The following is a 13,424-nucleotide window of genomic DNA, read 5'->3' as shown; positions in this document are numbered from 1 at the left end:
ACAAACAATAACAAAACAAAAGTGAAGTCGAAGGTGTAATAAACTGATAAGTATTTGCCACTTACAACTTGAAAGGCTAACCTCCCTAACATAGAGAGAGCTCCTAAAAAAAATTAAAAGACTAATAGCCGATAAACAAATGGGCAAAAGTGTAAGTTCATTTAATTTACATGAAAAGAAATACAAGTGACTTTTAAACATATAAAAGTAGTTCGGCCTTACTCATTAAAAAGAAATGCAAATTAAAACTACCTTGAGACACCACCTCTTATCTATCAGGTGGATAAATAGTCAAAGTTTGCATAATCTTTTGTCAAGACTATAGGTAAAATAGGCAGAACATTGCTGATAGAAATGAGAATGGTATTATCTCTGCAGAAAGAACACTGACAGTGTCAAGCATGATTACAATAAGTTGGGGGAGGGCAGTGACATCAGCAAGATGGCAGGATAGGAAGTGCTAGATTCTCTTTCTTCCTTGGAGACAGAAATTTAACACAACAAACTGACAAAATACATCTGTAGAAATCCTGAAACTGGTTCAAGGGTTCCTGCACCCCAGGCTAGTGGGAAGCCAACTACATGGAGGCTTGGTAGGAAATAGGTGATACTTTCCACTCTCGTTAGCACATTCCCGCTCTACCCCGACCCTTCACACATTTTGCGAGGAAAACTCCAACTACCATATTCTCCCTGGAGAGGAAAAGGAGTTGAACATACTTCCAGCTGGCTTTTGCAGGGTAGGGGGTGCTGCCTGAGAGTGTCATTCTTGCTTGTATGCATGTATGGACAGAAACAGGGTGACAATTTGAGCACCCCTGAGAACAGCAACAGTGCATTAGAGTCTGCAGTACCATAGACAGACACTAGATGGAGTCCCTGGACTGTGATTTCGTGTAGCCAGCCATTGGCAATGTTACAGACACACAAGGGAGAGCTCCTGAGCAGAAGCCAGCAAACATCTTCAAATAGGACAGATTACTTGCAAAAACACATAGAGGACACATACCTGGAAAAGACCTTTGAGGTGTCCAGAATCTCTAGCACACTGAATAGAGAAAGCCGTCCTTGTATGAAGCCAGACTACAAAGTCTGAAGCGTTGGTCGATTCTTCAGATCCCCAAGTCCCAACAACAAAAAACAAGACCTACAGAGAAACAGCCAACTATAATATGTTTAAAGGAACAAATTAGATCTCCTGAAACCAAATCTAAAAAAAAGGAGATGTGAATTGACAGGTAAAGAATTCAAAATTACCATCTTAAGGATACCTAATTAAACTAAAAAAAACAGCACAGATAGACAAGTAAACAAAATTAGGAAAATGATGCATGAACAAAATGAGAGTATGAACAAAGAGATAGAAACTATGAAGAAGAGCCAAACAAATTCTGCAACTAAAGAGTAACAGTACAAAATTGAAAAATTCACTGTCAGGACTCAGTAGTAGATTTGACCAGACAGAAGACAGAATCAGTGAACTTGAACATAGGACTTTCAAAAGTTACTGAAGCAGGGGAGCCCAAAAATGAAAAATGAAGAGAGCTTGAGAGATTTATGGACCAGAAAAACAATATACAAATTATGGGAGTCTCAGAAAGTAAAGAAAGAAAGGAACAGGGAATCTATTTGAAGAAACAATGGCCAAAAGTTTCTCAAAATTAAGAAGAGAAATGGATATACAAATTCAAGAAACTCAAAAGAACTAGGGTAGATCTAAAGAGATATACACTGAGACACATCATAACTATACTGTCAAATGTCACATGTAAAGTGAGAGTCTTGAAAGCAACAACTTGTCACATGCCATGAAACCACGAAGAAAATAACTATGGGATATTTATACAGAGAGGGAAATGAGAAGTGAATCAAAACACGTCACTATAGAAAAATTAGTGAAACACGAAGAAGAGAGAAAAAAATGACAAAAAGCTAAAAGACAGAAAACAAGGAACAAATGGCAATTGTAAGTCCTTTCATACAAGTCCTTACATTTAAAGTAATTACTTTTAAATGTAAACAGATTAAGCATAGCTATTAAAAGACATGGACTGGGGGCCCCTGGGGGGCTCAGTCGGTTAAGTGGCTGACTTTGGCTTTTATCATGATCTCACGGTTTCTGAATTCGAGCCCCGCATTGGGCTATGTGCTGACAGCTCAGAGCCTGGAGCCTGCTTCAGATTCTGTCTCCCTCACTCTCTGCCCCTCCCCTGTTCACGCTCTGTCTCCCTCTCAAAAATAAATAAACATTAAAAAAAAAAAAGGCATAGACTGGCTTGAATGAGTATTAAAAAAAACAAATGAAAACATGATCCAGTTTTGTTTTGCTTACAGGAGATTCACTGTAGATCTAAATTTATAGACTAAAAGTGAAAAGGTAGAAAAAGATACTCAGTGCAAACAGGAACCTTAAGAGATTAGAGTGGCCATACTTATATCAGAGAAAAGGGACTCTAAGACAAAAACTACAACAAAAGGCAAAGAAGGACATTGTACCTCATTTTCAGTTACAGATAAAGCAATCAAGTAGAAGATCAAGTAGAAGATCAATAAGGAAAGAGTAGTCTTGAACAACACTGTAGACCATTTGGGCTTAAGAGACAAACACAGACCATTCGACCCAATAATAGCAGAATGCACATTCTTCTCAAGCAAACACGGAACAATATCCCAGGTAGACTACATGTTAGGTAACAAAAAAAGTCCTAACAAATTTTAGATGATTAAAATTACACAAAATATTTCTCTAATCATAATGGAATAAAACTGGAAATCACTAGCAGAAGGAAAACACAAAAATCCAAAATTATGTGGAAATTAAGTAACATACTCTAACAACCAGTGGGTCAAAGAAGAAATTACAAAGGAATTTAGAAAATATCAGGGGATAAATGAAAACAAAAACACAACGTGTCAAAACTTATGGGATACAGTGAAAGCAGTAATAAGAGGGAACTTCATAGTGATAAATGCCTACATTTAAAAAAACTCAAGTCAACAACCTAACCTTACATCATAAGGAACTAGAAAGAGAAGATCTAAACTGAAAGTCAGCAAAAGAAGGAAATAATAAAGATTGGAGCAGAGATAAGTGAAATAGAGAATAGGAAAACTACAGAAAATGTCAACAAAACCCAGAACTGGTTTTTTTGAAAAGATCAACAAAATTGACAAACCCTTAGCTAGACACCCTAAGAAGAAAGAAGACTCAAATATCTAAAATAGAAACAAAAGAGGAGACATTAAAAGAAATATAAGGAACTACTATGAATAATATATGCCAACAAATTGGAAAACGTGTAAGAAATGGATATATTTCTAGAAATGTCCAGCCTACCAAGACTGAATCATGAAGAAATAAAAAAATCTGAACAAACCTATAACTAGTGAGGAACCAGTAATTAAAGAATTGAAGCACTAATAAAAAACTTCTCAACAACAGGAAAAAGCACAGAACCAGATGAATTTACTGGTGAATTCTACCAAGCATTTAGAGAAGAATTCAAACCAATTCTTTTTTAAACTCTTCCAAAGAATTAAAGAGGAGAGGAGACTCCGAAACTCATTTTGTGAGACAAGAATTACCCAGGTTCTGAAACCAGACAAAAACAGGACAGGAAAAGAAAACTATAGACCAATATTCCTCATGAACATTGACACAAAAATCCTAAACAAATATTAGGCAAAATGAATTCAACAGCACTTTAAAAGTGTCTTACATCATGAGCAGGTGGGATTTACACTTGGAATGCAAGGATGGTTCAACACATGAAAATCAATTGATGTTACATATCAAATGGACAAAGTGAAAGAAAAAAGACATCATCTCAATCAATGCAGAGAAATCATGTGATAAAGTTCAACAGCCTTTCATGGTGGAAACATTTAACAAACTAAGAAAAGAAGGAAACTACCTCAGTAATAAAAACCATATATAAAAACCAACATCATACTCAGTGGGGAAAGACTGAAAACTTTTCTTCTAAGCTCAAGAACAAAATAGGCATGCCCAATTTCACCACTACTATTCACCATAGTACTGAAAATTCTAGCCAGAGGAATCAGACAAGAAAAAGAAATAAAGGCATACAGATAGAAAATCTGTAATTATTAATTAATTAATAGTTAATTAATCAGGAATTTAATTAATTAAATTTAAATTAAATTAATTAAATTTAAATTTAATTAATTAATTTAATTCCTGTAATTAATCAGGAATTAAAATGATCTGTTCATACATGATTTGTTCTTCTATGTAGAAAACCCTAAAGATTCCATCAAAAAGCTGTTAGAGCTAATAAAAGAATTTAGCAAAGTATCAGAATACAAAATCTACACTGAAAACTCAGTTGTTTTTCTTAAATACTAACAATGACCAAGCCAAAAATGAAATTTAGAAAATAATTCCATTTATTATAGCCTCAAAAAGGATAAAGTACTTAGGAATAAACTTTACCAAGGACATAAAAGACTTGTACACTGAAAGCTACAAAACATTGGTAAGGAAATCAAAAAAGATAAGAAAAAGGAAAGACTTCTTGTTTATGGATCAGAACTTAATATTGTTTAAATGTGTATACTACCCAAAATGATCTACAGATTCAATGGATTCTCTATTAAAATCCCAATGACATTTTTTTGCTGGAAAATAGTCCCAAGATTTGTATAGAATCTCAAAGGACCATGACTAGACAAAACAATCTTGAGAAAGAAGGAGGCATCACACTTCCACATTTCAAAATGTACTACAAAGCAACAGCTATTATGTGGTCCTGGCATAAAGATAGGCACATAGACCAATGGAACAAATAAATAGCCCAGGAATAAACCTTTTCATATATAACCAAATGATTTTTGGCAAGAGTGCCAAGACTCTACAGTGGGGAAAAGGCAGTCTCTCTTTAACACACATTGAATGTGTTGGGTAGGCAGTCTTTAAAAAGAAGGAAATGCTGTCACGTGCTAAAACATAGATGAATTTTGACTTTATGCTGAACAAAATAAGCCAATCCAAAAGAGGCAAACAATATATGAGTCCATTCAGATGAAATATGTAAAGTAGTCAAAATTATAGAAACAAAGTAGAAAGGTGGTTGGCAAGGGCTGAAGAGAGCGGAGGAGAAATTAGTGTTTAATGGGTATAGAATTTCAGTGTAACAGCATGAAAAGTTACAGAGCAATTTTGCACAATGAAGTTAACACTCCTGTTACTAAAAAACGTTTAAGACGATAAACTTAATGTTATGTGTTTTTTATCATAATAATAAAAACAGAATGAGGAAGACCTCTATGTGGTAATATGTGATTTTCAAGATACATTATTAAAAAAAAAAAAGAAAAAAACTTGAGGGGCACCTGGGTGGCTCAGTCAGCTAAGCGTCCGACTCCTGATCTCCTGGTTTGTGAGTTTGAGCCCTGCATCACGCTCTGTGCTGACAGCATAGAGCCTTCTTGGTATTCTCCTTCTCTCTCTCTCTGCCCCTACCTTACCTGTGCATGCTCTCTCAAAATAAATCAATAAACTTAAAAAAAATGTAAAAAAAACACTTGAAATGTAGTACATGCTGTATAGGTGTATAGTAAAAGACATGTAAAAGGTAGCACTGCTACCTTTCTTATAAGAAGGAGAAGAGATACATGTATAATGTGCATGTTTTCTTATAAATTTCCAAAAGAAACTCAAGAATAAACCTAAAGCAAATATAATATGTTTACTTCTAGGCATAGAGAAGGAATTAGAAGTGAGACTTTGAATATATTTTTTTAGATATACTTTTGACTTTGGAATTGTTGACACTTTTAGCCTTTAAAAAAATTAGGGTGGGGGGATTAAGAGTACACTTATGATGAGCACCGAGGAATATATAGAATTGTTGAATCACTATATTGTATACCTGAAACTAATATAACACTGTATGTTAACTAACTGGAATTAAAATAAAAATGTAAAAAAAATACAATACAAACTGTAAGTAAATTTTTTAAATAAAAAATATTTATAGACTGTCTACTAAAAATCCCAAGCATTTAAAACATAACAAAACTTTTCCTTCTTATTTCTGCCATTGGAAAAAAAAAAATCGGAAGCAGTCTCTTAGCCATTTAATCTTCATGAAGTTTTCATGGGTTTTGTTTTCATGCATTCATGAGGTGGCTGTGCTTTTGTTAAGTTCACTTTTAGTTTGCTTTATTTTCTGATTGTGCATTCTGTTAAGAGGAGGAACATATTCAGAAAGTGGCATTTGTCCAGAAGAAGGGGAAATGGATCTCTGGTGGAGTTAGACAAGTCTTCCTTGTAAGGAGAACAGGTTGGTTTGTAGCCTCTGAGCAATTTCCATCTTCCTACAAGATACTGTTATATCTGTATCTCTTGCCCTGAAATGGCAAATTCTACTTTCCTATTTGTTTTCTGTGTGGTAAAGCTACATTTCTATCCGGCTCCTTTGTCTTGCACTTCTAGTACATCACATGCAGGGGACTCTTCCAGGAAGCAAGGGGCGATTACCAACCTTTTCTTATCTGTAAGCATTTGTTTTCTTGGGGTTATTTTGTCTGACTTGATCTCATGTAACAGATTATAATTGTTAACGGAAAGGTAAACCGTTTCTAAACTCTAAAAGGTGGTCACCATCATATACAAGGACCAGTTATCGATATGGATTACAGTGTCTTCCAGGAGTGGAAAGTGGGTAAAGTATTGTTTCTTAGTCTTTGAAGGATTCTGGATTTGTTCTGTTTGGGTAGCAATATATTTATAATTCAAACACTGTTATTTTTCATTCTTGTGTGCCTCATATAGTTTTTTTGTTTGCTTTGTTTTCTGGGTGTTTGTTTGTTTGTTTGTTTGTTTTTTGGCGGGGGGAGGTTCAGGGTAGAATTTAGTGATTCATTACTTACATATAACACCCAGTGCTCATCCCAAGAAGTGCCCTCCTTAATGCCCATCACCCATTAGCCCATCACCCCATCCTCCTCCCCTCTAGCAACCCTCAGTTTTTTCTCTATGGTTAAAGCTTCTTATGATTTGCCTCCCTCTCTGTTTTTATTTTATTTTTCCTTCCCTTCTCCTATGTTCATTTGTTTTGTTTCTTAAATTCCACATATGAATGAAATATATTTGTCTTTCTCTGACTGACTTATTTTACTTTGCATAATACATTCCAGTTCCATCTACATTCTTGCAAATGGCAAGATTTCATTCAAAAAGTAAAAGTAAATTTTTAAAATGGAAACCACATGAAGTTTTTTCAACTCTGATTCACTCATTCACTCTTACTCTTTTTTTACTATTTTTCACTTGTTGCCAAAAAAAAAAAAATAATAGTCCCTTTTGGTTAATTTTAATGTTCATTGTTAATTTGTGTGTAGTCAATTTCTAACTCTCCTCTACTAGCTATAGCCTGCACTTAAGTTACTCTGTTCTCTTGCTTAATTAATGCTTGCAAAATATGATTTCTATCCCTGTCTCAGCAGCTAAGTATTTTCATGTAGTCAGCATGCAACATAATGTAGCAATTAGAAACCTACCTTGACATGTTCAATAAAAGGTCTGTTCTCACAGTGGTATTTTAAGTTTAATTTGGGTAAACAATTAAATAAAGGTCCTTTTGCCTTTGCTGTGTATTTCCCATGTTTGGTTTACTTCTCACAAACACGTGACTTTGGAAGTTATCATTGAAGATGGGTCCATAATGGTAACTAGGGATTTGCTTCTATTCAAATTTTGACAATACCAGTCAGCAGTAACATTCATATTGTTACTACTGCTCATCTTTTCCTGAGCTTTTAAATTTCTTTCTGTGGTCCAGACATCCTGTACGCTTTGAAGATCAGCTTTTCCTAAAGTCAGAACTCTCCTACAGGCAAAGGCACTTTGTGATCGCTAGCAAAGCCACTTTGATGACTTCATTGGAGGAAATAATGCAGAGTGGTTAAGAGCATTTGCTATGGAGCCAAAGTGCCTGGGTTCAAATCCTGGTTTCACCACTTAGCTGTGTGACCTTAGGCAAGTCACCTAGCCTCTCTGTTCCTCAATTTTTCATCTTTAGAATGGGGTTAATAGTAATACCTACCTCATAATTTGCTATGTATGGATTAAATGGATTAAGATATCTAAAGTCTAGAACAAATTGGCAAAAAAAAGGGAGGCATTGTATGAGTGTTAATTGCCTGCCTACCTTCCTTCCCCAAAGGAATGCTGTTGGATAGCAGGCACCATTCACTTACATGGTTTCTCTCCTTTGATGATAACATGTCCTTCCCTCTCCCTCCTCCCCTCCCCCGCCCTCCCCGCCCTTAACTGACCCTCATTCATTCATTATCAACTAGGGGAAAAAGAGAAAGGAAGGAGAGAATAAAAGAAATACAGTTCATTGTATGGACGGCCTCCATCATTTAGGAGGGCACAGGAGTTGCTGCATGTTAACAGTGCCCCTTTTCTACTTCTCTGTGGTATCTTTCCTGGCTGCTAGATTTCTTCAGAGGAACACACTCAGCCATCTAGAGGCAAAGCTCTATCACTGTATGGTGAGGAAATGTTAAGGTTTGAATACCACATAGATTGAATCAGTTACAGGTATACCATTTTTTAACTTAAACCAGACAGACCCATTTTAGCTCAGATTCCTAATAGCTTTGTTTAACCTAGAGATAATCAGCACTTTGGTTCTATTCCTTTTGGATTTTTCTTGCTGACCACAAGGCCTTTTTGTTCTCAGTTAAGACTTGTGATCACTGAAGCTATCTGAATGATAATTAATTTGATTTTAATAATTGTGATCAATATTTCTTGCCATCTTATTTTGTTTTTCTAAACAAGATCCTGTGTCTTCACTTCTATACTGTTTTTAAAATGGGGGCGCCTAGTGGCTCAGTTGGTTGAGCGTCTGACTCTTGATTTTTAGCTCAGGTCATGATCCCCAAGGGTCATGGGATTGAGCCCCACATCGGGCTCTGTGCTGAATGGGGAGCCTGCATAGGATTCTCTCTCTCTCTCCCTCAGCCTCTCTCCCCTGCTTGTGCGCTGTCCTTTCTCTCTCTCTGTCTCCAATAATAAAATTTTTTTAAATGCAGATTTCCTTGAAGTACGTTATCTCTTGCTTTTGCCCATCCTAGCCTAGCTACTGCTTTAAATGGGTTACAGAAGTAGTGGGGCGGTTCTTCCAGATCACATTATCTTTTCGATACAAATGTTACCATATTTAATACAAATAACTTGAATTTTTTCAGTCTTCTCAAAAGTCTTCTCAAAACTGTATATTTTGTAGAACTTTTGTCCTCTTACTTCATTGATTCTATTGTCTCGTCCCAATTCTCAACCTCTTGACAGGATATCAGTGTGAATTTGCATTCATTTTTCTTCCTTACCTACACCTTTGTTCCTTATGGAAACAGAATAGATCATTAATAGATCATTAATATTTTTTTTCTTATATGGCTGGTGTGATTTTAGTTTCTTTTTCATGAAAATGAAGAAAATAACTTGTATTAAGAAATTACAAATCAAGAATTGGGAATGGTGATTGCTCCTGCTGAAGTGTCATTCTTTCTCACCTGTACTTGAACAGAGAATAAGAAACTTTTGCTTCTATTTATAGAAATTCTTCTGGGGAATAACTAAGTTGAGGGCAACTTTATTCTTTTCCTATTTATCTATTACTTTGACGGGTTGAAAGTCACATCAAACAAGGGCTATTCTATATTCTTATTATCTTCCACTAGTGGTTAAAATTTTTAAACACATTAAACATTCAGCAGATATGTGTTCAGTGCTTATTATATTCCAAGTACTGTGCTGGGCACTGGGAATAAAAAGAACATGCCATGATCTCTGACCCTGGAGGACTTCATCATGATAAGGCACCACAGTGCCGTGCAGAGAGCGTTAGTGTTAGAATCAGCACATCCAACTCTGCCTCTTCGCAGTGTGTAACAGAGAGTGAGTTGTCTTAACGTCTCTGAGCCGGTTTCCTCTTCTGTAAAATGAGAGAGTTGGCCTAAGTGATCTCTGCATCTGACATTCGATTATTCCAAAATGGGATATTTTTCTTAAGGTTACTAACTTAAGGCTGGTGTGAGGATCAAATTAGAAAAAATTTACGAAAGGACTTTAAAAACTATTAGGTGTTGTCTAAACAAAGACATTACTAATTATTTACTGATTTGGCAGTATTTACTAGTGCTTTTGGTCCAAAGACCAGATGCATTAGGTGTTATAATTAAGTTCCAGAAGTTTAAGAAATAAAGGATGACCTTTTCATGACTTTGGCTCTGAGTTCTAGGCATATTTTAGGGTATCTTATTATCACCGTTATTGAGTAAAGTAGGTACTCTGTAAATGTGCATTGATTTAAGCCATAGGTTTTGAAATTCTGTATAATTATAAGGTACACCACAATCCCTGTGGTTTGGGATTATCTCTTCTATATTAGGCTTATGGAATTCTGGGTTAACTAAGGTAATTGTTCATCAGTATGAAATAATTGTTTTTAGGCAAGTATGACTGCATATTTACAGCCTGCCATAGGACTACTGTGTTGAAACATAGAGTACATTTCAATTTGGGGTCAGTTTTCTTTGGCTATTTGTCCAGTAAATATTTTCAAGTGTGTGGCAAATACCAGACCTTCCAACGTATGGGTTCTTCAAAAAGTGCAACTATCTTTTTCTATGTTTGTAGATTATAAGAACCCCTGATAATATGCCCAAGGACTGAGCCCATAAGCCAATTCAAAAAGTTGAATCAGTAATTATGTTTTAATTATTATTATAGGTGTTTATTCTCAGATCTAAGTAATAGTTTCAGCCCTCTGAAATTTTTTATTGCTAAGCATTATGATTATCACTAGTCTGTTCTTCAGAAGTTTTCATAATGTATACCCTTTTATTTTGTTTGGCTTATTCATAATTATGGCTAGATAATTTACTGTTGAAATGGTGAGACTTTCACTAAAAGCTGCTTCCAAAGTAAGATTTGAGTATATTTTCATTTGCAAAGTTACTGGCAATAAAGAGTAATAACTATTGCTTATTTAATCTGCCAGCATTTAAACTTTCACATTAATTTTATGTTTATGACTATATGATTATAAACTTGATTTACCTTCAGCTTTTGAAGAATAAAACCATTACCCTGTTTTACTGGTAAACTCATATACCTAATGACTCATGCCTTTTATATATGTTAGGAAAATGGTGTTTCATTGTTAAAGTTAGAATTGAGTTAGTCAACCAGAAGTGAACCTCTAATTGTTTCCAAATGCTTCCTCTTTGGGTTTGGATGAAGCTCTAAGTGTTAGCTCAGTCAGGAATTTGCTAAGCTTGTCTTTTTCCCAGTATCCTTTCATTATGGGTAGATAGATCCATGCTAAAATCTGTTTTATGATTTCCCATTACGATAGTTAATCAGAAAAATATGGACGCAAACTCCTGAGCTAAACACAATTTTAAAAAGCAAAAATAACGTTTCTGCAAGTTTCTTTTACGTTTTTATGATCTTTGAAATTGTTACAGAAATTGACCTTGGTTCTGAATTGCTGAAAGGTTTAGCAAGTACCTTTCTCCCTCTTCCACAGTTTCATGACCTACTTCTAGTTACCTCTGAAATGCTTACATGATTTTAGAATTCCTGTTAGATAGAATTAGTGTGACACATCCATGTGCTTTGGCGAAATGCTTGCTGCTGTTGAATATAAACATTTTATTAAATTTCTACTGAAGCAGGCAGCCATTTCAAATCTTATAATGTAGCAAAATCAGTAAACACCTCATTGACCCTTACCAAAAAAAACCCTGCTGTTACATATTATTTCCTTATATCATTGATATCTTTTATTTAGTTATTTTAAAATTAATTTTATTAAATGTTTATTTGCATTATGATTCTTAAATTGAGTGTTAAAGTAAATGATTTCTAAATTCCCTGTTAATTCTAATAGTGTGTTATCTGTGATCATGGAACTTCTTCACCAGTTCTAGAATCCTCAAACTAAGCCACATGTGAATAAATTAATTTTATGAGAAAAGAGGAAATACTAGTCCATCCATCCTTCCTTCCTTCCCACCCCCCTCCTCCTCCTCCTTCTTTTTTAAACAAATGTGATAGCAAGGCATAGCTGGCTTTGGGAAGCAACATACATGGAATATAGACATAAAAAGTTGAACAAAGGTTTGGATAAATTTGTAGATGGTTGTTCTGGGTGCCTTATTAAGAGACTGTGTTGGGGAAATGTCCTTAAGGTTTTAAGGCTGATCTCTTCAAGGATTATTATAGATTAGACTCAGTCACCTCTTACTTATTGTGTTTTAGCTAACACAAAAATTAGAAAAACTAGACTATGCCTAGGTATTCTAAAACATTATATTAAAAAAATTTTTTTTTAATGTTTGTTTATTTTTGAGAGAGAGAGACAGAGTGTGAGCAGGCAAAGGGCAGAGAGAAAGGGAGACACAGAATCTGAAGCAGGCTCCAGCCTCTGAGCTGTCAGCACGGAGCTCGACACAGGGCTCGAACCCACAAACTGTGAGATCATGACCTGAGCCAAAGTCGGACCCTTAACCGACTGAGCCACCCAGGCGCCCCCTAAAACATTATATTTTAAAAGTCATTTGCAAAAAGATGTTTCACATCTGCTGTTTAATAATATCATTGCTCATAGTGTTTGCCTTCTGCTACAGTAAGGTCTGTAATCTTTTCTATTTTTGCCCATTTTTCTCTATTTTAAAAGGGATATTTAAAAGTAAGTTACCAACACATTAATAAAGAAAACTGTTCACCAAACGTTCATGGGAAATGAAAATGGATACAGGCATCGTCTCTAGTTGTTTTCCATTCATATGCACCTTCTTCCAATGCTGGGCCCTGAATGAGTGTGTGTTGCCTGATTTCCAGTGACCTCTCTATAGGCTTTTTCAAAAGTTGTGGATTCCATTAAAGTAGCTATTGTGTATTATTTATCGTTTAAATAAAGCCAGTGCCTAGCACATGCTTGGCTCATAGTAGGCATATAATAAATGTTGACTTGAACTTTTCAAAATTGAATTTGGAGTCCAAAGTCTTGGTCTTTTTATTCTAGCTCTCCTACTCACTAGCTGTGTCCTTCAGCAAGTTCCTTTGGTGTTCTAGACCATCATTTCCAAATCTAGAGTAAGATTCCATCTAGTTCTAGAAAATATGATACCAAATAGTTCAATAGTTGCTTATTCATATTGATTGCTTAATAAAATCCATTTGCAGGAGTAAATCAGTTTGCCAAGTAGATCTCTCCTCATTTTGTGATGCTTGATATACATATATACAGATGTGTATATATATGTATACATATATATGTAACATTTTCTTTCATTTCCAAATATATTCTTGCACTAGTATTCCTTGTAGTTTGACCATTTTTTTCCTTATGGAATGAAAAATGAAGATGGAAGGA

General features: G+C 35.1%; 2 protein-coding genes across 4 annotated transcripts in view; one reads left to right on the top strand and one right to left on the bottom strand.

Moving 5' to 3' along the window:
- SLC30A7 (solute carrier family 30 member 7) overlaps positions 1 to 13,424 on the top strand; it is an 86,638-nt gene that overhangs the window by 47,622 nt on the left and 25,592 nt on the right. Inside the window, exon 9 of one of the 3 annotated variants that reach the window (XM_058716392.1) lies at positions 12,400 to 13,039. The exons of the other annotated variants lie outside the window; for them this stretch is intronic. Within the exon in view, the coding sequence (XP_058572375.1) occupies positions 12,400 to 12,418 (19 nt within the window). The 3' untranslated portion in view covers positions 12,419 to 13,039. Of the gene's footprint in view, positions 1 to 12,399; positions 13,040 to 13,424 lie in introns of those variants that run through there. 3 annotated transcript variants of the gene reach the window in all.
- DPH5 (diphthamide biosynthesis 5) overlaps positions 146 to 13,424 on the bottom strand; it is an 85,857-nt gene continuing 72,578 nt past the window's right edge. The window contains exon 9 of the mRNA XM_058716404.1: positions 146 to 1,147. Coding sequence (XP_058572387.1) covers positions 1,113 to 1,147 — 35 coding nt within the window. The 3' untranslated portion in view covers positions 146 to 1,112. The remainder of the gene's footprint in view (positions 1,148 to 13,424) is intronic.

The sequence above is a fragment of the Neofelis nebulosa genome, chromosome 2, assembly GCF_028018385.1.
Source record: "Neofelis nebulosa isolate mNeoNeb1 chromosome 2, mNeoNeb1.pri, whole genome shotgun sequence".
Taxonomy (NCBI): Eukaryota; Metazoa; Chordata; class Mammalia; order Carnivora; family Felidae; genus Neofelis; species Neofelis nebulosa.
Note: the sequence above shows the minus strand (reverse complement) of the source record. Positions and strands in the feature narration are given on the sequence as shown.